We start from the raw sequence: 27,563 nt of genomic DNA, 5'->3' as shown, positions 1-27,563 counted from the left end.
TCAAGTTTTTTATTTTGCCTACAATGACTTTGTCATGTTGTTCTACTTAGAATCCATGATTGTAAGGAAGTGATGTCTTCATTCAAGGATAATATAGGACGTCGATACTATAGTACTTCTCTGCTCCCACTTGGGTAATCTCCAATTCATTTTTCCTTGTCACTCTTCACACCTCTCCTCTTTTTCTCTCACCAATAACTTAGGATTTATGGACATTAGAGTCTATAAAAGCAAAATAATCATGTATTTGTTAAGGCCTTGAAAGCAATATTCTATCCATGGCAAAGCTTATAACCGTTTTTGGGCTAGGGAACTTGTTCTTTTGTGACTAGTTAGTGTGATTTCAACCCAAATGGAGCTCCAATCAACCTTTCAAGATGAAGCAACTCCTCACCACAAGCCAATCAGATGCATTGTGAAGCTAGGTGAGCTGCTCTGATCGCCATTCAGTCAATGTCTTTTTGAGATCTTGTTGATTTGAGATGCCATTGTAAGCAACGATTTCAGGTCAGGTTCAGTAAAAAATGTTTCGAGAAAATTTTCTGCACTAGGAATTCCTTCAATCGATCTGAAGCGATTTTTTTAAAAGTACAGGTGGATCTGCCATCACCCGCAAAGATGAGCTGGAGACACTCGACGTGGCAAAACTCGCCCTGACATGCAGGCACCTTAGGCAGTCTATGATTCACTCTTCCAATGCATCTATAAAGATGGACTGGAGTAGCCGTGATGGAGTGTCAGAGTTGCCCGATCCTTCTGATCTGAAAGAGAAGTATTTTGACGTGGATCCATTCATAGTTATTCATGGCGCAGGTCAATTTTCAGACTTAGGCATCAACTTATTCAATGTGATTGCAGCTCATGCCAGAAATAGTTATACATTTGATTGCAAGTCATGTCAGAAATAGTTATACATTTGAAGTGGATCCATTTGTAAAATAATACATGGCACAAGGTTAATTTTTCCATCAGCTTATTCAATGACATTCCAGTTCATGTCAGAAAAAGTTATGTAGACGTTTCTTCTTTCCGACACCGTGCCAGAGTTTTATGCCTGTTACAAGATTGGAGAACTTCTGTCGCTGAGCTTGATGTTTCACTTAGTGCGCCTTCTCTAGCTTGAAAGACTTGCCTTAGTGAGCGATTTGAACGATCAATTCAGCCGTAGAGGTTACAACATACGTAGATCATTTTGACTTCAAAGACAGGTTTAGAGTAGCGTGGACTTCGGTTTTCGCTACAAGAAGCATGGGGGCAAGTCAAGGTCTTCCAAGTTCATTTATAACGACTAGCTATGCCTTAGCAAGCTTGCAACGTATTTTGAAACGAGGCAATTGAGTCCTGCAATTATGGCAGTTATGTGCCCGTATACAATTTGAAAGGCAGGGTGTTAGTAACATAAGCACACTATACCATAACCATATAGTAGTTCAGCATTTGTTAATAAAAGTTTGGCTTTATTGCACGGTGCTTTGCAACAGGCTTGGTGTAGAGTTTTCATGATGCATCGGGCTTTGAAGATTGGAGTAGAGCTGGTTATGTTGCTAGCATGGCGATGCACGGACACGAATTACTCTCTTTTCGAGGCCCCTTCGAATTCCCAGAAGTCAGAGGTCGTTGTGTAGCCTTCCATCCATAGGCGAGTCCTGTTCTCCATCCCCCTCTATGACTGGACCCTAGTGAGTTGGAAGTGCAAGGGCTCCACGATCGGGCACGTCCGCAACCGAAGGCTCTGATACTCCGGCAAAGGGCTGTGGTAGGATGGATAGTGGATTTCCTCTTGATTCAGGAGCATATGTTTTCAGCATCAGATATTAGAAGTCCACTTTGATTCAAGAGAATATGTTTATAGCATCAGGTATCAGCAGTCTCGTTGCCGCCACCCTCTTCTACGGAGGGACCATGAGATCTAGTCTCCCACAGTTGACAAGAGTGGCGGGGTTTGCATCTCGATTTCATAGACAGCTGCCTCGGAGGTATACGACAAGGTGAGCACATCATTGGGAGAGCAGTATGGATGGGTCTTCGAATGGGGGAATCCATGATAGGTATCCGGTACGTGTACGCCCCTGATTGTTGTTAGTAGTGTCCAGCTTTCTAGAGGCAAGTCACGGAGTGCATCTTGGACGTTGACTCGTGGGTTGTTGGGAGAATTCAACAACCTTGAGTTTGAGCAAGACAAGCTCGTCGGAGTTCCTTTTACCAGCATGGTTGCAGTAGAGTGTATGTGGGAGTAGTTTATATTCACCATCAGTGGTCGGGTTCTGTGTGGTAGAGCCGGAGTTCTTTCAAGTAGCTTATTGGTTTTCGTTTGGTCAGACGAGGCACGATGGTCTGCTAGAGTGCCTTGACAGATTCTCTGTGGGCGACTGGGTCATGCATAGAGGGGGGTCCACTAGTATCTTGGTAAGTATGACGATGCCAAATCACTCCCTAATATTGCTGTTTGTTAAGCAGCCTTGGTGAGGACTTTCACAAAAGGCTATCCAGATCCCTGACTTGCTCTTTTAGGAGGAGGTGCAACAGGTCGTTAACAGAGATTCAGCTGCAGCCAGATAGGCCTCTACAGGAGGGGTGGGTAGCTTGGGTAGTGGATGCCATTTAGAGAAGCAGAGAGGAGCTTTGGCTTTTAGGCGGCGTCAGACACTGAAGGCCTGAGAGAGGGCTTTGAGGAGAGATTTGCTTCCATAGAGTGACTTCGGGAGCATGACCAAGCCTCACTGTGGCTTGCACACCTTTAACGAGTGTGCACGGCTTGACCTCCAGGCAATGGGGGTTCGCAGAGCAGAGCTTTCATATCATCCTCCAGGGCACAGTGGGTAGGGAGGCAAGATGACTCGTCAATTCTTTCAGACCATAGGCCCTAGGTCAGTAGTAGGGACTTAGCTTCACTTAGGTTAGAGTGGATAGATCCACTTAGGTCCATAGGGGATTCTCGAGATGACCACGGACTTCTATCAGCATTTGTTCGAGGTTGAGGAGTCGTCCTCACAGGTTCTTGTCGCTCAAGAGGTTGTCTGGGCCCAGATATCCTTGATAGTCTCCCAGAGCAGGTGGAGGCACCTTTTACTGACGAGGAGCTCTCAGCGGCCCTCAAAGCCCTCGCGTCCCAAAAATGCCTAGAGGAGGATGGACTGACTTTATCCTTCTTTTACTGCATTTGGGAGCACATTCTCACCCTCTTACGGCTAGCGTTTCAGGAGATCTTTGACTCAAGCTCCCATCCTCAATCCTTGAGTAGAGGATGGATTTGTTTGATTCCAAAGGGGGCAGATAGATCCTACGTACGCCAGTGGAGACTGATTACTTTGCTGGATACCACCTAGAAGATGTTAACCAAGGTCTTGAGCCTCTAGTTGCAACCCGACCTCACATACATCATCCACAGTACTCAGGCAGGTTTTGTTCATGAGCGCAGTATCCTGCACAATATCTTCACGTTCTGAGAGGCTGTCGATTGGGCCTAGTAGGAGTCACAGCCTCTTGCGATCCTTCTTTTGGATTTCGAGAAGGAATATGACAGGGTGGAGTGGTCCTTTTTAGAGGGCAGCATGCAGCAGCTAGCAGCATAAAGATCCTGAGTTGTCTTCTTTCTGCCATTTCCCTTCTTTTTTTATGCTTTGCAAGTGATGTCCTGTTGCTTCTATATTTGTCTTGGATGCACTGTCTATTCTGGCTTGCACACACACATCTATGGTTGTGAAGTGCACACAACCTAAGAAGTTTGATTCTGTAGTGAAACACTTCCGCATGTAATTCCTGGGTTTATCCATCAGTCTTCTGCTGCTCCGGGATACCCTCTGTTTGATTTTCTAACACCAGTATCTGCACCAAGTTTGGGCAGATCCAGGAGGAGAAACAGCGTAGATCTTGTAGGGTCAGATCTGCCAGATCTGGTCTTGGTTTTTCACAGACTGGTCGGCTGACTGAGGTCTACTTTTATGGTCCATTCGAAGGCGCTGCTGTGACAGCAATAGTGTTGCACAGATTCTACCTTCTGTAGTTCTCAGCATTTCTGTATCCTAGATTGTGATTTCATATCCAGAATCCTGGCTGGTGGTTGCTGCTCAGTCTCAGTGGATTTTGCCCACATTTTGTGGATGAATAATATGAGTTTTATTCTTCCCTATTGTTGTCTATTCCTCTGAGTTATTTCAGTAAGTGTTTACTGTGGTATCTGAGGGAGTTCGAGTGCTGAGAAATCATTCTGTTGCGCTAGGGTTTACTGTCTATTAGTACCCTACTATCTAACATAGCACCAATTGTGACATTTCGCAAAGAACAAGATGTCCCCTTCCCTAGGATTATATGCCTTTGCAACTGCCTACCCTAGGAGGCTCTTCAGAGATGGGGCTTAGATTTCATAGCATAGGTTCCATCATGTAGAGCTGACCAACTGGTGGGAATCTCCCCCCCTCCCTTTAGGGTGTTTTTGGTTATCATATGGACAATGATTTATGTATTCTCCTGCAAAGACAATGTGGTGCATCTCTCTATGGATATTTTGGTCTCAGACATGAGCCTTGGGTGTGGATGCCTGCTTTTAATGGCCCCACCCCTTGCCTTTTGTTTTTCATAAAAGTTTTTGTTTACCTCTTTTTTCTTCTCTTTCATTTTCTCTTTTATATTATTTGTAGATTTTTGATCTTTAGAACAACAAAAAATCTAAATTTGTATGATCGGACTTATTCTAGTCTTACAAAGGTATATAGGTTTTTCTTCAGTGTCGACCCTTTCGTCTTTCGAAGATGTTAATAAACTCTCTCTCTCTCTCTCTCTCTTTGACTCCTTGACTCCTTGGTCCACACAGCAAGGATGTATGGCAGCCCTGGTTGGGGGCTGGATTTGTTAGATATAGAGTGGGCTTGAGTGGAGCGCCTACAGGTTCTCATGCTATCACTGATGATTCACAGTAAGCCGTCAGTTCCTGACCATATCATTCTGGCTTAGTTTGGGTCATCTCCATTATAGCTTGATGTAGCATTTCAGGTTATCACCTTGGTCCGCCCAGCGGGGATGTATGGCAGCCCTAGTTGGGGGTCGACTCTGTCAGATATAGAGTGGGCTTGAGTGGAGCGCCTATAGGTTCTCATGCTATCACGGATGATTCGCAGTAAGCCGTCAGTTCCTCACCAGATCATTCTGGCTGAGTTTGGGTCATCTCCACTACAGCTTGATGCAGCATTTCAGGTTATCACCTACCTATATCAGATCAAGGGGTACGGAGATTGCACTTCTAGACGCAGTAGATTACCGTGGCTAGCATTGTCCTCCTCTATGGCACTATCAACAGCAGGGGATCAGAGATGCTGGTTTGCACGCACAAAGAGATGGTTTGAGCAACTGGGACTCCACATGGATAGACTCTTCCCCTTGTAGTATAGCATTGACACGCCTTTTTCCCCTCTCCTGTCTCATGAGGTCAACCAGGCCTCATTCGTGAGGATCTTTTGTAGCTACACACATTTAGGACCTTGTTGGGACCGAGCGAGCTTCCAACGAAGCTCAGCTTCTATAGGGATCATTGTTAGAGTTTTATCGAGCCACTAGGATATATGCAGATCCACCTACCCCATTCATAGAGGATCTCTATTGGGCAGTTTCGGGTCTCTTCACATAGACTTCGCATTGAGAGTGGTAGGGCTGAGGGTTTGCCTAGGGAGAGGCGCATATGCTGATTATGTGACATCCAGGAGATTGAGTTGGAGGAGCATTTCATTTTCAGATGCCTAGTGTACTATGAGATTCGAGGACGCTTCTATTACCTCCTCGCTCTCTCTCCTTTCCAGATGCTTAGCAGCCTTTATTCACGAGGCAGTCAGACACTGCAAGCATCTACTTCGATCACGGAGACAGGAGCAGACCTCCTTGATAGACTCTTCTCATAGCTCGATCACACTAAGTTCTTCCAGCCAGACCATGCGGGCTCCCATATCACGAGGATCTGCCGTGATCATGACACAGAGCTAGTGACACAGCCACCCACACAGCTTGTTTGTATCAGGATTTTTCATAGTCTCATAAACTCATCGGTCATTTGAAGACTTTAATAAACTTTCTTCTTTCTTTCTCTCTCTCTCTGGAGTGATAGTGGCACTTGTTGGTCGTAGGGCCATAGGTAGGAGACTGGAATGGACTTTCGAAGACTTTAATAAACTTTCTTCTTTCTTTCTGACTTATCGGTCTTTCAAAGACTTTAATAAACTTTCTTCTTTCTTTCTTTCTCTCTCTCTGGAGTGATAGTGGCACTTGTTGGTGGTAGGGCCATAGGTAGGAGACCGGAATGGACCACACATATTGATAGCCGCCACTAGTTGGTCATGGGTGTTGATGCCCACTTAGAGGCTCCACCTTTTCAGCTCATTGTATTAGGTTCTTTCATTCTCATAGACCCTTCGGTCTTTCAAAGACTTTTAATAAACTCTCTCTCTCTCTCTCTCTCTCTCTCTCTCTCAGGTCCCATACGCCGATTTTTTGGTCTTCAGAGGACGATAATATATTCTTCTTCTTCTTCTTCTTCTCTCTCTTTTTCTCGATCATACAGGCAGAGTTCGCCATGACACCACTCTAGATTGATGCCCAAACTCCCTCTTTGTCAACAACTTTTCTTTTATTGAGCTGTAAAGTGATGCTCCCTGGCTGCTCCCGCTGCCCGCCCTCCCCGCCATCTCCCTCCTCCCTCCCCTGCCATCTCCCGCCTCCATCCCCGCCTCCTCTCTCTGCCTCCATCCTGCCTCCACCTCCGTGTCCCTCCTCGCGCCTCCACCTTCGCCTTCCCCCCCCGCCTCCACCTTTGCCTCCCCCCCCGCCTCCACCTCCGCCTCCTTCCCCGTCTGTCTCTCCACCTCCTTCTTGCCTCCCCGTCTGCCTCCATCCATCCCGCCCTCTCTCTGCCTCCATCCCTGACTCCTCTTCTACCTTCTTTCCCTCCACTTCCTCTCCCGCTTCCTTCCCCTTCTCCTTCTCCGCCTCTGCCTCCATCTCACCCCCCTTCTCTGACTCTTTTCTTGCCTTCCTCTCCCTAGTTCCGTCATTCTCTCTCCTCCCGCTTCCTTTTCAAAGGATCTCATTGCGGCCCTTCAACCCTTTCTCGTCTCCTCCATCGACCCTCGGGCCTTGGTTGTGTTCGGGTTTGGGTCGCAGGGGCTTCTTTGAGGTGCCTCTTTCTTCAAGGACTCTCCCTAGCTTTTTTGGGGGTGAGGCAACTTCCCTGCCCACCTTCTAAGTGGCTTTTGTTTTTCTTTTCCCCTTCTTCACAGTGGGAGTTTTTGTGCTTGTACGGAGAAAGAAAATCTGGTGGTGACCCTTAGTCTAGCCAAAGGTGCTCTATGGCAACACCCTCGAATCCCATAGCCATTAAGGTTATCCTTTCTCCATCTATTTGAGTGTCATGATAGTATGAGTGCTGGACACCCAGGAATTCAGAAGACGTATGCACTTTTGAAAAGGCAATTCTTTTGGCTTGGAATAGGTAAGGACGTCCAAGGCTATGTATTGACGTGCCAAAAATGCTAGGTCAATAAGGCTGAACGCCTTAAGGTAGGAGGTCTTCTACACCCATTGGAGATTCCATCTGACAAATGGAAAAGCATCTCCATGTGTTTTATTGTAGGATTACCTAGGACACAAAGGGGGCGTAACTCTATGTGGGTAATTGTTGATTGGTTGACAAAGATGGCTCATTTTATTCCTGAGAGGTGAAAACTCCAAGAACAGCTAGGCTATTTGTGGAGCATATTTATAAATTGTATGGACTACCAGCCAATATCGTTAGTGATTGGGATATCAAATTTAACAACCATTTTTGGAGGGCTGTTTTTATGAGGTTGGAAATTTCGTTGAATACGAGCACCGCAGATCATCCACACAAAGTAAACGGCAAACTAATTGGGAACAATATTTACCCATATTAGAATTTTCATATAACAGTGCCAAACATTCCGCTATACAAGTTTAAGTCCATTCATGATGATGTATCGATTTCAACCAAGAGCCCCAATAGCAGTGGGACTCAAAAAAGAGAAGGTTCAAGCGGCCAAAGATTTTCTTGAAGATATGAATCAAATGCTTAAAGTTAGCTAAAGATAGCATAAGAAGAGCTCAGGATAGAGCACGAAGTTACGTAAACCCCTACCGTAGAAGGTTGGAGTTTGAAGTAATGAGAAAATCTACCTCAAGGTACTTGAATCTTCAGAATCTCTAAAGATAGGTAAATGTCGAGACTCCAAAGTTATCTCCTAGGTATTGTGGACCATTCACAATACTTGAGAGAATTGGAGAACTTGCTTACAAATTAGCCTTACCCGAGGGATGCAGAGTACATTCAGTTTTTCATGTTAGTAGGCTTAAAAGGAAGTTAGGAGATGATGATAATCTCATTGGAAATTAAGTCCTATTTGAACTCATTGCGTCTTTACCACATGAAGTAGAAAGAATTTTAGATAGACAAGAAAAAAGAACACGACATAAACGACATACAATATGGTAAGAATGTTTGGTTAAGTGGAAAGATAGATGTGAAGAGAGTTCAACATGGGAAAGGGTAAGCAATCTCTGGAGGAGGTTTCCCAATTTTGTTTTCGAGGACGTTAACCATTCTTAAGGGGAAGGGAATGTTATGTCAGCCATAATTACGAAAGCGTATGCTTGGTTATGGAGGAGCGGGAAACCAGAGGGCTCGACAACACTTGCAATAGAATGGAGTGCAATGTGAAGGCCCAAAGAGTGGCATAGAATTACTAAGGTCCATTATGGACACATGGCACTCAAAAAGGTTACATGTGGTAAGTGGTGGGCTTGGAGGGACGATTCTAGAGGGAGCTCAAGAATAGGAAATGAGGTTTAGAGGGAGGAACGGCACAATAGAAAAAAATTACACACAAAAAGTTATGTTTTGAAAGGTGTTTAAATGACTTCATGCAATAGGAGGTTGTACATTCCATGTAAACACATCTACTTTTGTCTTTATTAGTGTTTGGGAAACAAGTGATACATTGTATGAGTTTATGCATCAAGTAGCTCTTCTGGGTTTTCAATGAAGAAAGCCCTCGATAGTTTGTGACATCCGTTTCAGGTTTTGGACATGCCTATGGTTCAGTTTGCGGCCGAGGAAGATTATCTACTTCTTCTGGCTGGCCGCCCACCACGGAGGCTTGCCCATAGGCCCGTGGTTGGAGTAGATGCGGGTAGAGGGGGAGTGTCATTGCTGGTCTACTGGAGTTTTGGAGAAGATCCCTCATTGCCTTTGGAGCTGTCGTAGCGCAGCGAGGATCTGGATGGGAGCCCTCACGATTATGAACTGCATGCAGAGCCTTCAGAGGGACTACACCTGGGTGATGGTAGCCTGGTTGACTGAGGGAGGTCACACATTCTAGATTGATGTGGTCTCTCCACCTTAGCGGATACAGGGTCAGAGCATTCAGGGGATAGAGCTCCATGAGGCGGTTCCTCTTGCTAGTCCAGATCCTCATTCCCCTCCGAAGGATAGTGTGTGGGAGGTAGTAGCCAGTGTCACGGCATGGAACATCTGGGTTGCTTGCTATAGTCTGGTGATGGGTGAGCATCTGGTTCCACCCTCGGCTACCTTGGGCGCCATCTGGCAGGAAATTATCCACCTACGCTCTACCTGGGAGCGTGGGACCTCGGGCTCTAGGGCTACTGTGGTGAGGCGCGCATGTTTTTGCAAGGCTTGGGCTGCAGGGGCTCTCTACATATTCACTCCGCGAGGGATTCAGTGGTTGTATAGACCCCCCACCTGGCTGTTAGACCCTGTACCAAAGATTCCCTAGGCAGTAAGCTGGGTTTCTCTGGAATAGGCTGGTTTCTTCTTTCAGCCTTTATCGGTTTTTTCCATACTCGGCACCTTCGAAGCTAGTGTTTTGTATGAAGTTTTTCAAGCATTAATAGAAGGTTCCTTTCTTTGCCAAAAAAAAAAGCCAGCTTTTCTTTTGCCAAGTTTTGTGTGGGGTTATGCCTTTTGGACAGATTTTGGCATGCAAACATATTGCTCCAGCTATTTTTCACCAATGCCGATCCTCTCAGAATCAATGTCTCATCCTTTTTAGCATTGTTCACACCCATGACTTCTTATTCTTCTTGCAATGATGACCTCAGGCTCGCTCCCTAGTGCTTGCTTTGGCAGTTTTTCTGGTCATTTGGGATCCTCCTAGTCAGATGGGGATATGATCTTTTTTTTACATGGGTACGATACTGGGGACTATGGACTCTATGGAAGGATCGGAACCATAGGGTTTTTGGTGACCCTTCCCTTGCCAAACATCCCTTCTTTTGGGTGTCTTTGTGACAATCCTTTTATGATTTTCTGCATGCTCGGGATTCGAATTATCCTACTTACTTGTCATACAATGAAATTTTCTGATTTTGTAACTGCATCTACTCTTCTTGAGGAATACTTTTTGTAATATAACTGCAATTGATTATTGGATTTCACCCCAAAAAAAATGTGTGTGTGTGTGTATGTGCATATGCATATGCATGTGGTTTATACATATCTATATCCCTTAAACACACACATATGTGTATATACATACATATATAAAATTCGTAAAACTAGCTAGTTTTCAATTCTTTATCTTGTTGCATGTGACCTTTCTCTAGATTACTATCTGCAATGAATTGAACGTAAATAATGTTTATCACTGTGATATGCATTCTTTGAAGGTGAAGTAGACAGGCTTGCTCTGAAGAATAAAGGGTGTGGCAGGTTCCTTTGGACACTTCCAAGCCAGCAGATCTGGTGTGCAGAAAGGAGGCCTGGAAAATACACTTGGGAAGTCTGGTTTTGTTGCCACCAGGATCTCTGTGAGCTATAGTTCCTGCACAGTTATAATTGATTTATACCAACTATGTCATGTGTGTGATGAAATGTGAAGTCACCATGGAAGTCGAGAGGTTTTTTTTTTGTGGGTAATTTTTTTGGCAAAAAAGAGACTTCTATTAAGTAAGAAAGAAACTCGCTAGAGCAAGCTCTGAGCAGAAATACAACATCATGAAATCATGAGGATAAATAAAACCCCCTCAAAGTGAGGTGGAAACCAACCAAGGCTGAGGCTGAAAGTGCCACCTCAACCCTGTAGGAGTCTCAAAGAAGAAAGGAGAATCCTTTCATTCCCTGAAGAAAGAAGCCCAAGCCCTCCTAGCTAAGGCTGCACGGGAGTCTCCCTGTATACTCATCCATACGGCCATCAAAGTATGTACGGTGTCTGTCCAGATACTAGCCAAAGTGTGCGAGGGATGAACCTGAGTACCCTCCATAGCCTCTGTGCATCTGGCTCTCCAGATATGCCAGGATGCTATGCTTGCTAAAATCTCCCAAGAAGTATCCACAGAGGCATGTACATCTGTAAAAGAAAGGTGTGGTACCACATCCAACGAACAGGACTCAATCTGATGACGTCGAACCAAAATGGCCCGAGAGGAGTCAAGTCTCTCATAGAATACCTGAGGCCCTGTAAGAGAAAACCAAGCCATTGAGCCCCATGTCATAAAGAACGGGGAGTGGGCAAAGTGACTGAAAATCCTGGCTACCCCCATCCAAATCATCCTCGCCTGTTTGCAATCCCATAAACAATGCTGAATAGTCTCCGAAGCAGAGAGGCAACGAGGGCAAGTAGGGTCGGCTCCGAACCTGGATCTCCAAAGGTTCACTTCAATCCCACCATGGATAGAAAGCCAAAAGAAGAGAGTGATCTTTCTATTTCTGTGGGATTTCCAGAGTCTCCTCCAAAAGCACCTGTGCAGATCCCAATGATATCAAATGTCTGCCAATGAGGAACTCTGGAAGGTCTCCAACCTCTACTACTGAGCTGAAATCTCCTGGCATTACTGACCGTGTAACAAAAGAAGGGGATGCTCTTCTCTCGATGCCCTGCGTCAATCCACTCCCACTCTCCAGGGTCCCACTACAAATACCTAATGGGAACTCCCCCGTAGAGCCAAAGCCTCCAAGACCCGGTGGAGAGTAGCCGGGGGTCTGGGTCGAGGAACCACTCTGAATCTGATCCCTGCACTAAAAGACCTACAACCCTGATAGGCTGAAAAGCAGACTCAAGCAAGATGTCCTTTGTGGATCTGAGCAATCTGCCACCATCCTGCACAGTAAAAACTAAAGCATCCTTTTGTGCATCTCGAAATGCTAAAACCTGAAGCGGAACACCGCCTCTCATAAAAGTACGTGCCCAAGTGGAGCAAGTGAGTGGCATATCATCTGTGTCTACCCACTCCTCTGGAAGGGCTGCCTCAATCTGCAAGATCCTCCCTGCACTCCCTCTGAGATGTCCTGTCAAGTGAGACTTGGTCTCCTCTGGAAGCCTGCGGAAAGCTTTCCAAGACCCCAAAGATGATGCAAGTCCCCTCTCCCACCTGGACCACTGCATGTAGAGTGAGGCACCGAGTGGTCTGCCATGATAATCTAAAATACTATCATTCCACATGATGGGTTGCCTATCAATCTCTTCATAAGAGGAAGGAGGAATCCTCCGAATAGTGCTCCTGAAACTGGCCCATGCTTTCAGAATGGCAACCATGAGAGGGGACGAAGGTGATCTGAGGTGTGCTGTGGTGAAGATCCACCTAATACTGCTCATCCAGTCTCCTCCTGAATAAGGTGTGCACCTCTGTATGTTGCTAATAAGAAAGGCCTTCCACGGTTCCTGCCCTGGCATAAGTCCCCGCACCACCATCTTGCATAGTAAAGCTCTGCACTGTAAATCTGGATCAATAATATTGAGACCCCCTTCTTGTGTAGGGAGGATGAGGATCTTCCAAGCCACCCTGGCTAAGGTATCTGTTGTGCCATCAAGCCCACTCCAAAGAAAATTTCTGATTGGTCTCCTGAGCTGAGTGATACAGTCCCTAGAATAGCATCAGCAAGAACAAACAAACCAGGCCTGGCCAAGAGGACCTGGTTGACCACCACAACTCTAGAGGCAAGATCCAGCTTGGCTGAGCTCCAGAAAAGGAGCTTCCTCCTGATGCTCTCCAACACGGGAGCAAACTGCTGCGTGGAAGAAATATCGACTTGGCAGCCCAAATACCTGACAGGCACACCTCTCTGAACCCATGTGAATCCTATGTCAAGCCCCCAAATTTCGGAGGAGGGATTCATCACACCACCAGGGTACATTGAGCTTCATATGCCTCACTCACTATGGATCTCCATCGGACAGTTTCGGGTATCATCACACTGCCTCCGCATAGAGAGCGGCAGAGCAAAGGGGATCTTTAGGGAACATCGCATATGCATATTGTGCGACTGTCAGGAGGTTGAGTCGGAGGAGCATTTTATTTTCAGGTGCCCAGTGTACTACGACATCCGAGGCCGCTACCACTGTCTCTTCGTCACCACAAATGAAGGCATGTTGTCGCGATGGATAGCTATGCATGGCAGCCCAGATCAAAGCTCTATCACGAGAAGATTGGGGGGCTGCTGAGCTGGCGTGATGTCCAGGCCGACCTGAAAGCCGAGATATCTAGCTGTCTGCCCCTGCGGGATCCATCTGAAACCCAAAAACCTCCCCCACTGTGAGCATGCCCCAGGGTTTGTGAGAAAACCAACTGATTTGTTCTAGTTGATTGGCTGCCGAGCAGAAGACCTCTAAGGCCAGCCTCACCCTCTCCAGCATCATCTCATCATCCTGAACATACAGCGCTGTGTCATCTGCATACTCCGAGTCCAGGAGCTCCGTGTCCTCCCTGATGGGAAGGCGAACACCTCGGATCCCGGTCGACCTCGCCCGAAGGTAGTATGTCATCGCCTCGGCGAAGAAGAGAAACAGGTAAGGAGCGAGGGGGCAACCCTGACGCACTGATCTCTCCAATCGAAATCGCTCTCCCATCCTGCCGCCGATGATGACCCTGCTAGAAGCTGTCCTGTATACGCTGAGATACCCCGAATCCATCCTACTGGGAATTCAAGTCTCTCGAAAGTACCCTCCAGGAAGAACCAGTCCACTCGATCGTAGGCCTTCTCAAAGTCGAGAAGTAGGATGGCTAAGTGCGACCCGCTGTGCTGAGCCCACTCCGTCGCCTCTGAGAAGGTGAAGACATTATCCAGGATACTGCGATCTTGGACAAAGCCTGTCTGAGTGTCATGAATGAGGTCAGGAAGTAGTGGCCGAACTCTGGCGCTGATCGTCTTGGCAAGGATTTTGTAGGCAGTGGTGAGGATAGTGATCGGGCGCCACTGATGGATCTCCTGTGGGTCTCCTCCCTTCGGGATGAGGCAAATCAATCCCGAAGAGAGGCTCTCTGGCATATGTCCGCTGCTGAGAATCCTCTGGAGGGCTGCTAGGAGGGGCTGATGGATCTGATCCCAAAAAGAGGTGAAGAAAGCGCGAGAGAGCCCATCCTCGCCAGGGCATTTCTGCCCATCGATGGCCATCAAGGCCTCCTGCATCTCGACAGTGGTGAACGGTGCCATCGACGACGTCTGCATGCTGGGCTGAACAAGGGCTGGAATGTGCCTCCACACCTCCTCGCGGGAACGTCTAGTACGGGGGGCAAGCTGCTCCTGCCGGAAAAGAGTCCTGTAGAAGTTGGTAGCCAACCCCAAGACCTCTTCCGGATCAGTAACGATGTGCCCCTCCGCTGTCCTAAGACTCCGGAGCTGGTCACCTGCTGCCCTCTGGCCATGCGTCCTGAAGAACTCTTTGCTCATCCGGTCGCCCTTCCGAGCCCAGTAGGAGAGGGAGGCATGATAAGAAAACTTTGAGCGATGCTGGAGAGTCTCCTCAAGAAGGGCTCTGGCTCGAAGGGCCTGGATCCGAAGCTCCTCCGAACCCGGAGCTGCTTGCTGGAGTCGCTGAATGGAGGCGAGGTCCCTACGAAGAGCTCTCTCTCTGCCCCACCACTCCTGGTGAACCTGAGGGGCTGCGAGCTGGCAAATCTGGCTGGACTCCTGTAGAGCCTGCGCCATCGACTCTACCAGATCCACGCACTCGCCCCAATCTCTGTCCCAAAGGCTACCGATACTACTGCGCACCTCCTCCGTAGAGAAGATGGAATCAAGAATCCTGCACGAACGGGGAGGAAGGGACTGAGTTGCTGAGTCTAGTGATAAGAGCACTGGCGCGTGGTCGGAGAGTGTCGTCCCTTGCACTACACCCACCTGACCACCTCTGCTGATGGCCCAATCAAAATCTGTCCAGTCTCTCCAGGAGTCTGCCTCCTTCCGTGCAGAAGCCCCACGAGAAGTCCAAGCTCCCGTGCCATCGGCGGAAGGACGGGTCTCTCCAGCTGTCCCTACCTCCTGTCGCGAAGATAAAGGAGTCCCAAGCGGATTGCTCTGCCTGAGCTATACCTGTAAACTCTGGTCCTCTGCCCTGCTGGTCCTCCAAAGTCTCCAGATTGTTGAAGTCACCTCCAACAATCCACGAATCCATGTCTGGGAGAATCTCTGTGAGTGTCCTCGAGAAGGTGGCTCTGCATCGGAGGTCTGTGGGTGCATAGATGTTGAGGATTCCTATTTTGGAGCCCTCCAACTCTAGGCCAACCCAAAGTGCACGGCCTGGGATCAACGTACCATGGCCAAAAACTCCCTAGGCAAACGACTCGCAAACGGAAGTGCAGACACCGCCACTCCTCCCTTGTGCACCGATCGAGGGCTCCCAATAAGTGTGAGAGCATTCAGGGAGGATCTTCCCGCAGCTACGGGAATGAGCCACTGAAAGCTTATGCTCCTGGAGCAGGAGTATATCCAAGCGACCAATCACTGCTGGCTGAAGTTCCTGTCTCAAGATGAGCTTCCTAGGACCACGGGTGCCAGAAGAATGAAACCCGTTTACGTTCCAGGAGACAAGGTGTAAGCTCATGATGAGGACTGGTAGGCTGTGAACAACTGTCTGCTCGCGGCTGAGGTCGATGAAGAGGCTGAAATTTCGGAATGAAGGCGCTGACGCTTTTGTGAGGGTTTGGAGGGGGAGGCGGGGTCATCCTGCCCGTTCTTCAAAACTTTTAGTAAAGGCGTGAGGCCTTTGGTGCCATGGACAAACGCTTTCTCGAGCCAACTCGAGATCTCTGAGGTAGTCATCTCGTAGAAGGCGCAAAGTTTCCGAGGAGTCCAGGCTCTGACATCCTGGGGGAGGGGCCACGACAGAGGGGGCCTGAGGATCACAATCAATCTGAAACGCTTGGTGGCGCAACGCTACCGCAGGCACACGTCACCCTCGGACCACTGAGTCTCGAGAAGCTATCCACCCGATGGGCCTATCCAGAAGCAAATCTGAGCGTGTGTCTGCTCTCTGAGAGCCTCCCAGACCGAGTCGTCTGTCCAAATCTCGGTGTCGTCGCTGAGAAAGGTGAAAGTGGGGCCATCCCTCGGGGCCAAGGCTGCGATCTTCCCATCCGCCCCTTTACGGAGCAAGAAGATACTGATGTCGAGGCAAGCTGGGAAGGTCCCGAGGTCGGCCACATCCAAGTAATCCTAGGGACCGGATCTGTAGAAGTCGCGAGGAAGCTCTCTCTCTTGGAGCTGAGGCCCGCCAGAGTATGCAACTGAGGGGGTCGGGCTAGCAGACAAGGAAGACTGCTCCAGGGGTGGTGTAGTCTCAGGATGCCCTGCCTGGGGTAGGGAAGGGGAAGGAGGCTGAGGGGTAGGCAACTCAGACTCCACGGAAGCGACTAGCGGGGGGGGCGGAGGAGGGGGAGTGGGGGCTGCCCGCGGCTGAGGAACCACCGGTGTAGCTGACACTGCGGAAGAGCTGAGAGGGGCGGGGGAGGAGGGATGGGGCTGGGGCTGGGACTAGGGCTGAAGAGGAAGAGGTGGGGGCTGATGCTGCGGGTCGGGAAGAGGAGGCTGCGGCTGGGGTAGGGGCTGGGGCTGAGTGGAAGGGAGCTGGGGATCGGAAGAGAGGGGGACCTGAGGCTGCGGAGGGCGGGCTACAGACAAAGAAGAAGCTCTCCCAGGACCCTGGGGCGGCTGCCTGTCAGGTCTCTGAGGCGCTGCTGCAGGTTGGGTAACCTCTGCCTCCTTGCCTCTGTCAGAAGTCTTCTTATTCTTTCCTCTTTTCCTTCTGACCTCGGTCCAGCCGCCAGCCACCTCTGGATCGGACTCCGGCTGCCTCTGCTCTTCCTGACGTGGCTGCCCAGAGGGAGGGGGAGGGGGCTGAGGGGGGGGGGCAGGGGGGGCCGAGAGGAGCTGGAGAAGCGTGGACAAGCAGCAGCCAGGTGCCCAAAGCCGTGACACCTCAGGCACTGGGCACTGGCTGTCCTGTGACTACCATGCTCTGAGTAATGCTGCTAGCATCTGTCACGATCTCAATCACTGCAGGGAGGGACGCAGGGTCTGCCACAGCCACACGGACTCTGGGAGCTCCTGCCGTAGCAACCGCATCGACGAAAGTGTCATGCATCACCCAGCCAAAGTGGAAACCCAGGTCCCTGACTATCGGCCGCAACTCAGCAGCAAGGCCTGGAAAAACTAGCGTCACTAGGTGGCGAGGTATGCGGAAACGAGCATCAAAGTCCGTTGTGCTGAATCCTCGGTACCAAGGGACTATCATGATGATCTTTCCATCCACAGATGTGAGGGAACCAGCAATCAGGTTGCTCGCAGCTTTCGCAGTGGAGAGTTTAAGCTAGAAGATGCCCCTTCCCATAAGGGCCACCTCTTCGATGTGGCTGTCCTCTAGCATAAGAGTGGATTGAAGCCAATCCCTGATGGCTGGTCTGGAGGGAGAGTGTCCAATGACTCTGCCATAGACAGAAGTGAGGGCAAAGTCATTGGCAACCTGTTGTACCCGAGACGACTGTTGCTCTGTCAAGATCACGCGGTAGGCATCTGGAGAGGGAGGGTCCGGCTGGGCCTCCGGTTCCGGGCAGGGAGCCGCCATACCGCCAAGACAAACTGCGAGACCTCCGATGAAGAAGAGGCTGCCACCAAAAAGGGGGGGGGGAGATAGCCGAGGGATGGAGCCTGGGTGTGACGGAGGAAGATAAGGCGAGGCGAAGCGAGGCGGGGCGGAGGAAGAGGAGGCGATGGCGGGGTGAGGCAAGGCGGCGGGTAAAGGGCGGGGGGCGAGGCGAGGGCGGAGGTCGAAGGCGAGGGCGGAGGTCTGGGTGAGGGCGGAGGGCGGAAGGCGGAGGGCGGAGGGCGGAGGTCGGAGGTCGAAGGCGAGGGCGGAGGGCGGAGGTCGAAGGCGAGGGAGAAGGGCGGCGGCGGAGCGGAGGGCGGAGGGCGGAGGGGCGAAGGGCGAGGGCGAGGGCGAGGGGCGAGGGCAGAGGGCGGAGGGACGGAGGGGCGAGGGGCGAGGGCGGAGGGGCGAGGGGCGGAGGGTGAGGGGCGAGGGCGGAGGGGCGAGGGGCGAGGGCGGAGGGGCGAGGTGTGGTGGCGAGGGGCGAGGGGCGAGGCGAGGGCGTGGTGGCGGAGGCAAGGCGAGGGGCGAGGGGTGTGAGGCGAGGGCGAGGGGCGTAAGGCGAAGGCGAGGGGGCGCGAGGCAAGGGCGAGGGGCGCGAGGCGAGGGCGTAGGTGAGGCGGAGGAAGGTAGGGAGGTAGAGGCTACGGAAGGAGGGAGGAGGGCTCGCAGGAGCTTATGACATTGTTGGGGAAGGGCATTGTGGAGCCATGTGGCCAAATTGCTTGCATTCAAAGCAAGCACCTGCAAACAGCTACCACTTGAGCTTGTAAAAGGCACTCCCCATGGAAACATAATTCACAGTAATCGAATATGAAGCTGGAGTGGGATGATCTGGGTTTCACAAAATGTAGAGCGATTCGAATTTCCATTGGGTCGCAGTGGACATACCACCTTACCGAGGGAAGCTGCAATTTTAGGTAGAAGAGAAGACAAGCATTGAGGAAAATCCACAACTTCTACCCAAACAGGACAGCGATGGTGAATCAATGCCTGATAATCTTGGGTGGGAGACCAGGGCAGGACGTGGACCATCAAATGGCCATAGAAGAGAGGAGAGTGCTCTAGCAAAACCTGACGGTGCTCCTCATTAGCCATGATGACTTAAAAAAGCCCCTTGCTACATAATGAAATTTTTTGACATAACAACCACCCAAGTTCGATTCAACCAATTCCCAACATCTGCTGTAGCAGATATCCGTTCTGGGAAGAAAATTATAATGGCATGCTTTGCATACTTCTTAACTGGATCAAAGATATCATCCACTTCCACCATAATGCCAGTGGTGGGAAGTGGATCTTTCCAACCCTTGCGGGTGTCTTCAAACTGTTCATGCATAACCTCATAAACAAGCTGAGCCTCAGCAGAGTCATGAATGGAATCATCTGAATCCATCACCTGTTTTGTTTCTTGTTGGAAACCAACTTGTCTTTGTGAAAGGTTTTCTCATGGGAATAATCCGCCATTTCGAACAGTCAAAAAGTACGGACAGTACGGATTTCTAACATGCTGTACAGATTTTTGACACGCTGTACGGAATTTTGACACACTGTACGAAATTCTGCAATACGACCCTGTACGGAATTGTGGCGAGACCTAGACTTCGAGGTCGAAATTTGGCGTGAAAAACAGAGTGGGGGTAGCGCAACTGCACGTGGGTTGGCGTGGGAACCGAGAAAGGCTGGGTTGGTTGCAAGGCAGGTCCGCTCCTCACACACACACACACACCCACCACCACACCACACACACACACACACACACACATGCACACACACCATCATCCACACACACACACATACACATTTTTTGGGGGTGAAATCCATATGTATTATATTACAAGGAACTAGAGGGCATGACTCATCAAATCTGATCCCGACTGGACACTCACATGACAGCCACATACATATCCTCTCTCTTCGACGTGGGTAGACAGACCATTGGAGTGACGATAGCACTTGTTAGACAGCAGACCACATGACGGAGACTACAGATGAGGAGAGATGGATCTAGACAGGCCGAGTGATAGCAGCGTTTTATCACTGATGTTCTCTTTCGACGCCGGCCCTCGCCAGATCCTGAGCTACTAGTAGACGAGGTCCTCTTGTCTCCTCAGTCGTCCAATCGTGTTGCTCCCACGAGTTGCATACACAAGTCTAGTCATCGGGGGGTGGGTGACTGACAGATAGATGACCAGGGGGTTCTGGTTGGTGTTTGCTCCCCCTTTGTGGATTTCTCTCGTAGCACTAGTGCGATGTACTACTTCGTCACAGGCATCAACCTTGGGTAGAGGAGCCCATTTTAGTGGCCCCTTGCAGTGTCATAGACCCTTTGGTATTTCGCAGAGACGACTAGATGGGTGGACGTGGCGAAACGGGAGCCCGCAAAGGCAACCGTTTCAGCCACCATACAAGAGCAGCAGCAGAGGGCTTCGAAGACCCTCAACATCCGGATACGACGGATCACGCGAGACAGCACCAGCACCACTAGGACGCCCATGAAGGAGGCGATGACCTTTGTGACCATCACCATGGGGGTCCCCGACCATGGCATAGAGGGAGCATGGCGTGTTGGGAGAGACCCCAACCGAGAGCAGCCCCTAGTCATTCGCTTCAGAGATTCACATGCTCGACTAGCGACACTCCGACGCCGAGCCGCTCTACGAGAGCATCCCACCCTGTCCATGGACGAGGATTCGACACCACTACAGATTGAGGAGCGACGAGTTCTTCTGCAGCAGCGGGATGTTGCCCGCAAGGAGGAGAAATGGGCCGTGGTCCGAGATGGTAGAATGTTGACCGACAGTCGTCGGGCTCCCACCCGCACCCCCTAGGGGGACGCGGCCTATGAGACTCAGGTTTTCGAGACCCTAGCCTGCACCATTTGGAACTGTAATGGTACCTTATGGTCAGACCCAGGGAACTTCTCGGAGTCTTATATAGGACGAGACATAGTCTTTTACACGGAGACACACTAGAGCCTAGAGCGTCCACTACCGATAGTCAGTGGCTACACATGGGAGTCAGCCTTCAGGGATGAGACGAGGGATACAGGAGGAGTCCGAGGATCAGGCGGGGTCGCTGTATCGTACAGGTCTTCCCTCACTGGAGCCATCTCCATTGAGAGGAAGGACGCACACTCTTGATTCATGTGGATCCGGATCCGACGCACAGACACCCGTGACCTTTTCATAGTAATATGCTACTTCCCGCCAGACACATCCCACTTCACCAGAGTGGCACGAGAGGAGGGTGAGACATTGCCATATGCACCCTTACATCAGGATATCCCAGATCTTTGAGCCCATGGGGAGGTTCTCCTTGTTGGGGACTTCAACGCCAGGACGAGCACGTGCCAGGCAGCACTCCTGGACTTCCGAGACAACTCTATCATGCTACCAGACATGGACCTAGACGGACAAGGTATGACCAAGACCTCATCGGACCGACATGGGCATGTTATACCATATGGACATGCGCTCCTTGATCTGGGCAGGATGCATTATCTCATCATCTACAACGGGCTGGACCTATGGCCCTCAGGTGGTTTTACTTGCTTCCCACACGAGGGGGGCACTAGTGTAGTAGATTACATCATGGGATCCCCACCTTCACTTCATGTATCATCGACTTCACCGTAGGACCACTCCCTCCAAGAGCTGATCACACATACCTATTCTTCACTATTGCCACCCTACGCTTAGCCACACCACACACACCACATAGAAAGCACGACACCTACCACGACATACACTTTGATCACAGCCTCTCACCGGCCTACTCTGGACGCCTAAGCAGACTCCTAACCTACATCGATCACATACCACTCATAGAGGACCGTGCTGTCCTGATTAGTTGCACACTCCACGAGGCTGCCCTCCAAATCTTTCCCCAGACCACACGGTCCAATAGACCACCACCTCTTGGTTCTGTACCCTACAACAACTGGTACAATGCGGAGTGCAAGGCTTATCGCCGACAGCTTTGACTTGAAACCAGATGTCACCTCTCGAACACACCAGACACAATACGCAAGTACCGACGTCTCGTACGTCGAAAAAAGCAGGCATTCTTCGTTGAAATGAGGAGGAGCTGCTGCACATCTTGTACAGCAACAACTCTAAGGATTTTTGGTGGAGATTCCTTGAGCGTAGGTCTCCATCACCCCTCACCGACACGAGAGTCTGGCACACGTATGCACACCATCTTTATGATGTCCCACACCAGCCCACTCTAGATCTCACACACCCCTCGCCCCACCACTTGCACGTTGTTCACCAGAGGGGGGGTCAAGGTCGTGACATTGAAACTGCACAATGGCCGAGCTAAGGATCACAAGGGGCTATGCACTAAGTTTATCGCATATGGGATCGACACGTTAGCCCCGATCCTAGCAAAGCTATTCAATGACGTTGTTTGCCTTGGCTTCCCCCGCACTTGGACACTCAACACCATCACCCCCATCCACAAGGCAGGGGATCCCATGGATCGGAGTAACTACAGGACTATCATGATTGGACATGTGATGTCCAAGATCTATGCAGCTGTACTGGATGCGTTGGTCAGCCTTTTGGCAGAGATGAGAGGGCTTAGAGCAAAGGGTCAGGCCGGTTTCAGGCGAGACCACGGGACTATGGATCACATACTCACACTCAGGAGTGTCATTGAGGAGGCCAGATCACGGAAGGAGAGGGTATATTGCTGCTTTGTGGATTTCCGCAAAGCCTTTGACACAGTACGTCGAGCTTGTCTCATCACACGCCTACAGACACTGGGATTTGATCAGGAGATCATCTGGGTAGTCATGGCATTTTATGAGAGAGTCTTAGGCCGAGTTTGGACAGGCGCAGGTTGGACAGATGAGATCTTGTATGCGGAGGCGGTGTGATGATACCCGAAACTGTCCGATGGATATCCGTAGTGAGTGAGGCATATGAAGCGCAATGTACCCTGGTGGTGTGATGAATCCCTCCTCCGAAATACGAAGACAGTGATCTCTGTAGAAACTCAGCTTCACTGGAAGCTCCCTTGACTCCAACCAGGTCCTAAAGGTGTGTAGCTGCAGGAGATCCTCTCGAATGACCTGGTTGGTGTGTGGCCCGATCGGGATGGTGGGTGGGAGTACCGGAGCGGCATCTAAACTGTATTGAAAACGAGGTATCCTATCGATGTGAAACCCTAGTCTCACAAACCATCTGTGAGTCCGTGCATACCAACATCGCTCGTCTCCCTCTAATGCCAACCTCATGGAGGAATCGAGAGTTAACCATGGCAACCTCTGTCTCCCTGATGTGCAGTCCCCATATGATCTAACCGGGTGTAGATATGTGATGGTCTGAAAGGCTGCATCTAGCTCGAGTGGAAAAGCACCAAACTCGGTCTGAATGATGTCATGTGGTACAAATGGTTTCCCCCGGATCATCCGTGAGGGCATGAGGATCTGCAAGCGCTCCACCCGTGTCCACTCTATCTCTGACATGCCAGGTCCCCAACAAGGGCTGCATACATACCGGCTGGTCGGACCAAGGAGTCGAAGAGAAGAGCCTTGGTCCAAGGATCCTGGAAGTGTGAGTGGAAGCATTGTCTCTCTAGCTGAGCCAGTGAGGCGTATCCTCTACTCAGTCTGGCCTGCATCGCTAGTCTCATCGTGAAGATCGGGCACGAGAAGATGACCCCCAAGTAAGTGTATGAGGATACGATCTCAACTGGTGACCCACCGAAAGTAAACTACTTCCGTTGCATGATTGCTCGAGAGGTGTTAACGATCATGACCTTAGTCCTGCCAAGGTTGACCTCTAAATCATGGGATAGACAAAAAGCCTGCAATGCATCCAGGTGTCGCTAGAGCCCCTCGGGTGTGAACGACAAGAGTGCCACATCATCTGCATAAAGAAGAATCCTGATGATGATCCCGGCAAGTGAGCAACCGGTCCCTCTGAACGCCCCCATGAAAGTCTCCAGCTCATCGATGTAGAGGCTAAACAGGGTTGGTGATTAGGAACAACAGTGTTTCACGCCTATGGTACTAGAGAGCGGCAGAGCAGAGGGGATTCCTAGGGAGCATCGCTTATGCATATTGTGCAACTGTCAGGAGGTTGAGTCAGAGGAGCATTTTATTTTTAGGTGCCTAGTGTACTACGAGATCCGAGGTCGCTATCACTGCCTCTTCAGAGATGGCTCCGGGCTCCTTTCCAAATTCCTCGCCTACCCAGATTAGAGATGCCTCGCGGCCTTCATTCACGAGGGGGTCCGACACAGAGAGTACTTACTCAGGCGACGGGACTTGGCCACATCATCATACACCTCTCAGAGCAGGATCACAGAGTTCTTCCCATTGAGTGACATTGATCGCCCAGTCTCTAGCCGCAGACGGGACAGAGACCCCGACCTGACGACTGCAACACGACACACGAGACATCGAGGGGACACACAGATCACTCTGGGGGACCTCCCATCATTGTTTAGACTCGGGATACGTCCCACGGGAGTCACGGTGGCTCTGGTCTTGTGTCGAGCCCCGTCTAGGAGATCGAGACGCACGGCACCCCGTGACGGGTGCCAGCGTCCCATCACCGGCTATGCACCAGCCAGGGTGACATGACATATGGAGGATTTCGCTCTACTCCAGTCTTTTTCTTTTCAATGTTACATCCAGATGTATTTGATTATGTAGGATCAGACTTAGAATTCAACACGGGTGATGATGCTCGTTTAGTAGCTCCACCCTTACTAGGATTTGTATCAGGTTTTCTTTCAGTCTCATAGACCCATCGGTCTCCGAAGACTAATAAAATTTCTCTCTTTCTCTCTCTCTCTCTCTCTCTCTCTCTCTCTCTCTCTACGCGCCAATAGCCACTGCCAGCGTGCCGCCAACGCCACCACACCCTGTAGCTTCGTCGTCATCTGCCAGTAGGAAAACCTAGAGTCAAAACAGACCCCAGGCTAGGGTGAGACCTTGGCCTAGTCCTAGGGGGTTAGTGCTAATCGAAGGGCATAATAATTTCCCTGGTCATTATGGAGTTCTGCAAGACAAAGCTGTTCCCCTCGACTCTAGCCAACAGGAAGCCTTCCTATGTTGATATGGCCTCTACACCGTCCCCCTATGCCTTAGCATACCACAGATTTCAGAGCAAAGGAGACCCACTTGAGAAGATTTACTTCCTACAAGAAGAAATCAGAGATGCAAAGCTTCGCATTGTTTCTCTAGAGAAGGCAATCTCAGAAATGAAGAGCAATGGCAAACAAGGGGTAATCCAAGAAGTCTTACAGCAATGCAGTATTGCAGCCCCTGCACCACAGCTTGTGACCAAGGTACAAGAAATTGTCACTACTCAGCTCAAATCTATGGGACAGGAAATTAGAGCAACAATGCATAAGAAGATTGACAAATGTGATGTTTATGGAGAGGTACAAGACCAGGGAGCCATACAAGAAACAAGAGGATCTTACGTATTGGGGGATTGCAAGACAATTGTACTAATTGTTTTGATGAGGAAGGTGGTTACACTGAAGAAGAGAAGCAGAGCCAACTTAAGAAGGTCTAGGGATGCAGGGTCTGTGATACTCACAGGAGTGAGCCCTTGACTTGCACCATTTGAAGCTATAATGGAACCTTATGGTTAGGGCCAAGAAACTTCTCAGAGTCATATACAGGACGAGACATTGTCTTCTACCCAAAGACACATCAAAGTCTAGAGCACCCACTACCGCTAGTCTGTGGGTACATGTGGGAGTCAATGTTTTGGAATGAGACCAGAGAGACATGAGGAGTACGAGGATCTGTTTTATACCTATCATCCCTTACTAGGACAATCAATGTGGAGCGACTCAAACCACACGCCAGATTCCTTTGGATCCGAATCAGGAGCAGGGGGGTATTTTCATCACGGTTTGCTACTTCCCACTGAAGACCTTACACTTTGTCAGGGAGCTGCGATAGTAGGGAGAGGCATCTCCATATGTTGCATTATTTCCAGATATATTGGGTTTCTTGAGCCGTAAGTAAGTTCTCCTACACCACTAGGACCACTGATCGCTAGGACCATTGATTCGATTGCTTTACATTGATCTAGTTGAGGCAACTATCTCTTGAGTTTCCACAGACCGCTATCTGCAGCCATATCGTATGGGCATACTTTCATAGACATGGTCAGGATGCATGATTTGATCATCTACAATGGTTTGGAGCAATGGCCCTCCTCCGGTGTGCTCAGATGCTTCCCACATGGAGAAGGGTCTAGAGCCTCTTGGGGTCTCTTGCCTTTTCCTCTCACGTCACAAACTTCTCCATCTTTGTAACCCCACCTGGAGCTGACCATATCTATCTTTTTTTAAAGCTTATATGTCACACCCCCACCAGTCAGCAAGCCCTCCAAATACACTACATGAAGGGATTTACTTCGATCACAAACTAGCCCCTATTTATGCCGCCCATCTGTCCCCCTACTAGAGGATAGAGCCACTCTTGTCACCTCACCCACTTCCTCCATGATGGCGCACTCCAGCCCTTCCCACACACCACCATATCTTCCCTCCTATCACCCATCAGATCGGTTCATTGCAATAGTTGGTACGATGATGAGTGTAGGGCCTTGCATTGTGAGCTTAGATTCGAGAACAAGCATCACCTTCCGGCTCAGGGGGAGACCAAACAAAAACATCATGGTTTGGTCTATCGAAGGAAGAGGGAACTCATCCGCCAGAATGAGGAAGAATCACTAGGCATCCTTTTTAGCAATATTTTTGGTGGAAGTTTCTTGAGCGGAGGTCCCCATCTTCTCACATGTGGCACACTTATGTACACATCCTATATGACATCTCCTATAGAGACTTCCCATGTTTACCTTGCCAAACCTCTTGCTTACTGTTCATTACGGTGATATTAGACATGCAACTCTCAAGCTACAAAATGGCCGAGCCAAAGATTACGAGGGGCTATGCACTAAGTGCATTGCACATAGGATTGGTATCCTATCCCCGATCTTGGCAAAGCTATTTGACGAAGCAGTTTGTACATGTTTTTCCCGTACTTGGACTCTTAATACCAATATGCCGGTCCATAAGGTAGGGGATCCCATGATTCTGGAAAAGTATAGGACCATCTTGATCGGACATGTTATGTACCAAGCTTTATGCATCAACACTTGACATTGAGGATAACGGTTTGCGGAGTGTAAGGGATTCAGAGTTATAGGGCAAGTAGGCTTAGCAGCTAAGGGTGATCAAAGATTCTGGTATACGCACAAATGCAGGTGGTTTGAGAGATTGGGGCTCCAAGTGGATATATCACCCCCTTTAAGTACAGCATTGAGTCTGCATGTCTCCCACTTAGATATCACGAGGTCAACTAGGTCATACGCGAGGACCTTCTATAGCTACACACGTTCATGACATGGTTGGCACCAAGTGAGCTCCTAGTTAAGCTCAGCTTCTATAGAGATCATTGCTTGTGCCTCTCCGAATATGGCTTCATTGATCAACCAAGATATACCCGGATCTATCTCCCACATTCACTGAGGATCTCTATCGGACAATTTCATGTTTCATCACATAGACTCTGCCTTGACAGTGGATGAGCTGAGGTAGTACCCAGGCAAACTTGCATATGCATTGTGTGTGATCGACGATCGTATTCAGATGCCCCACATACTATGAGATCTGAGGCTGCTATCATTTTCTCTTCAGAGATGGCTTTGG

General features: G+C 49.7%; 1 protein-coding gene across 1 annotated transcript in view; it reads left to right on the top strand.

Moving 5' to 3' along the window:
• The first annotated feature begins 275 nt into the window (after positions 1-275).
• Positions 276-27,563, top strand: part of LOC147892944 (Amino acid kinase family protein) — a 64,390-nt gene continuing 37,102 nt past the window's right edge. The window contains exons 1-3 of the mRNA XM_087387244.1: positions 276-425; positions 595-813; positions 10,724-10,821. Coding sequence (XP_087243370.1) covers positions 353-425; positions 595-813; positions 10,724-10,821 — 390 coding nt within the window. The 5' untranslated portion in view covers positions 276-352. The remainder of the gene's footprint in view (positions 426-594; positions 814-10,723; positions 10,822-27,563) is intronic.

Source organism: Dipteris shenzhenensis, chromosome 16 (genome assembly GCF_047967505.1).
Source record: "Dipteris shenzhenensis isolate YYH24624 ecotype China chromosome 16, Dip_SZ_1.0, whole genome shotgun sequence".
Classification (NCBI taxonomy): Eukaryota; Viridiplantae; Streptophyta; class Polypodiopsida; order Gleicheniales; family Dipteridaceae; genus Dipteris; species Dipteris shenzhenensis.
The sequence above is the reverse complement of the archived record's forward strand: the minus strand, read 5'-3'. Positions and strand labels throughout refer to the sequence as shown.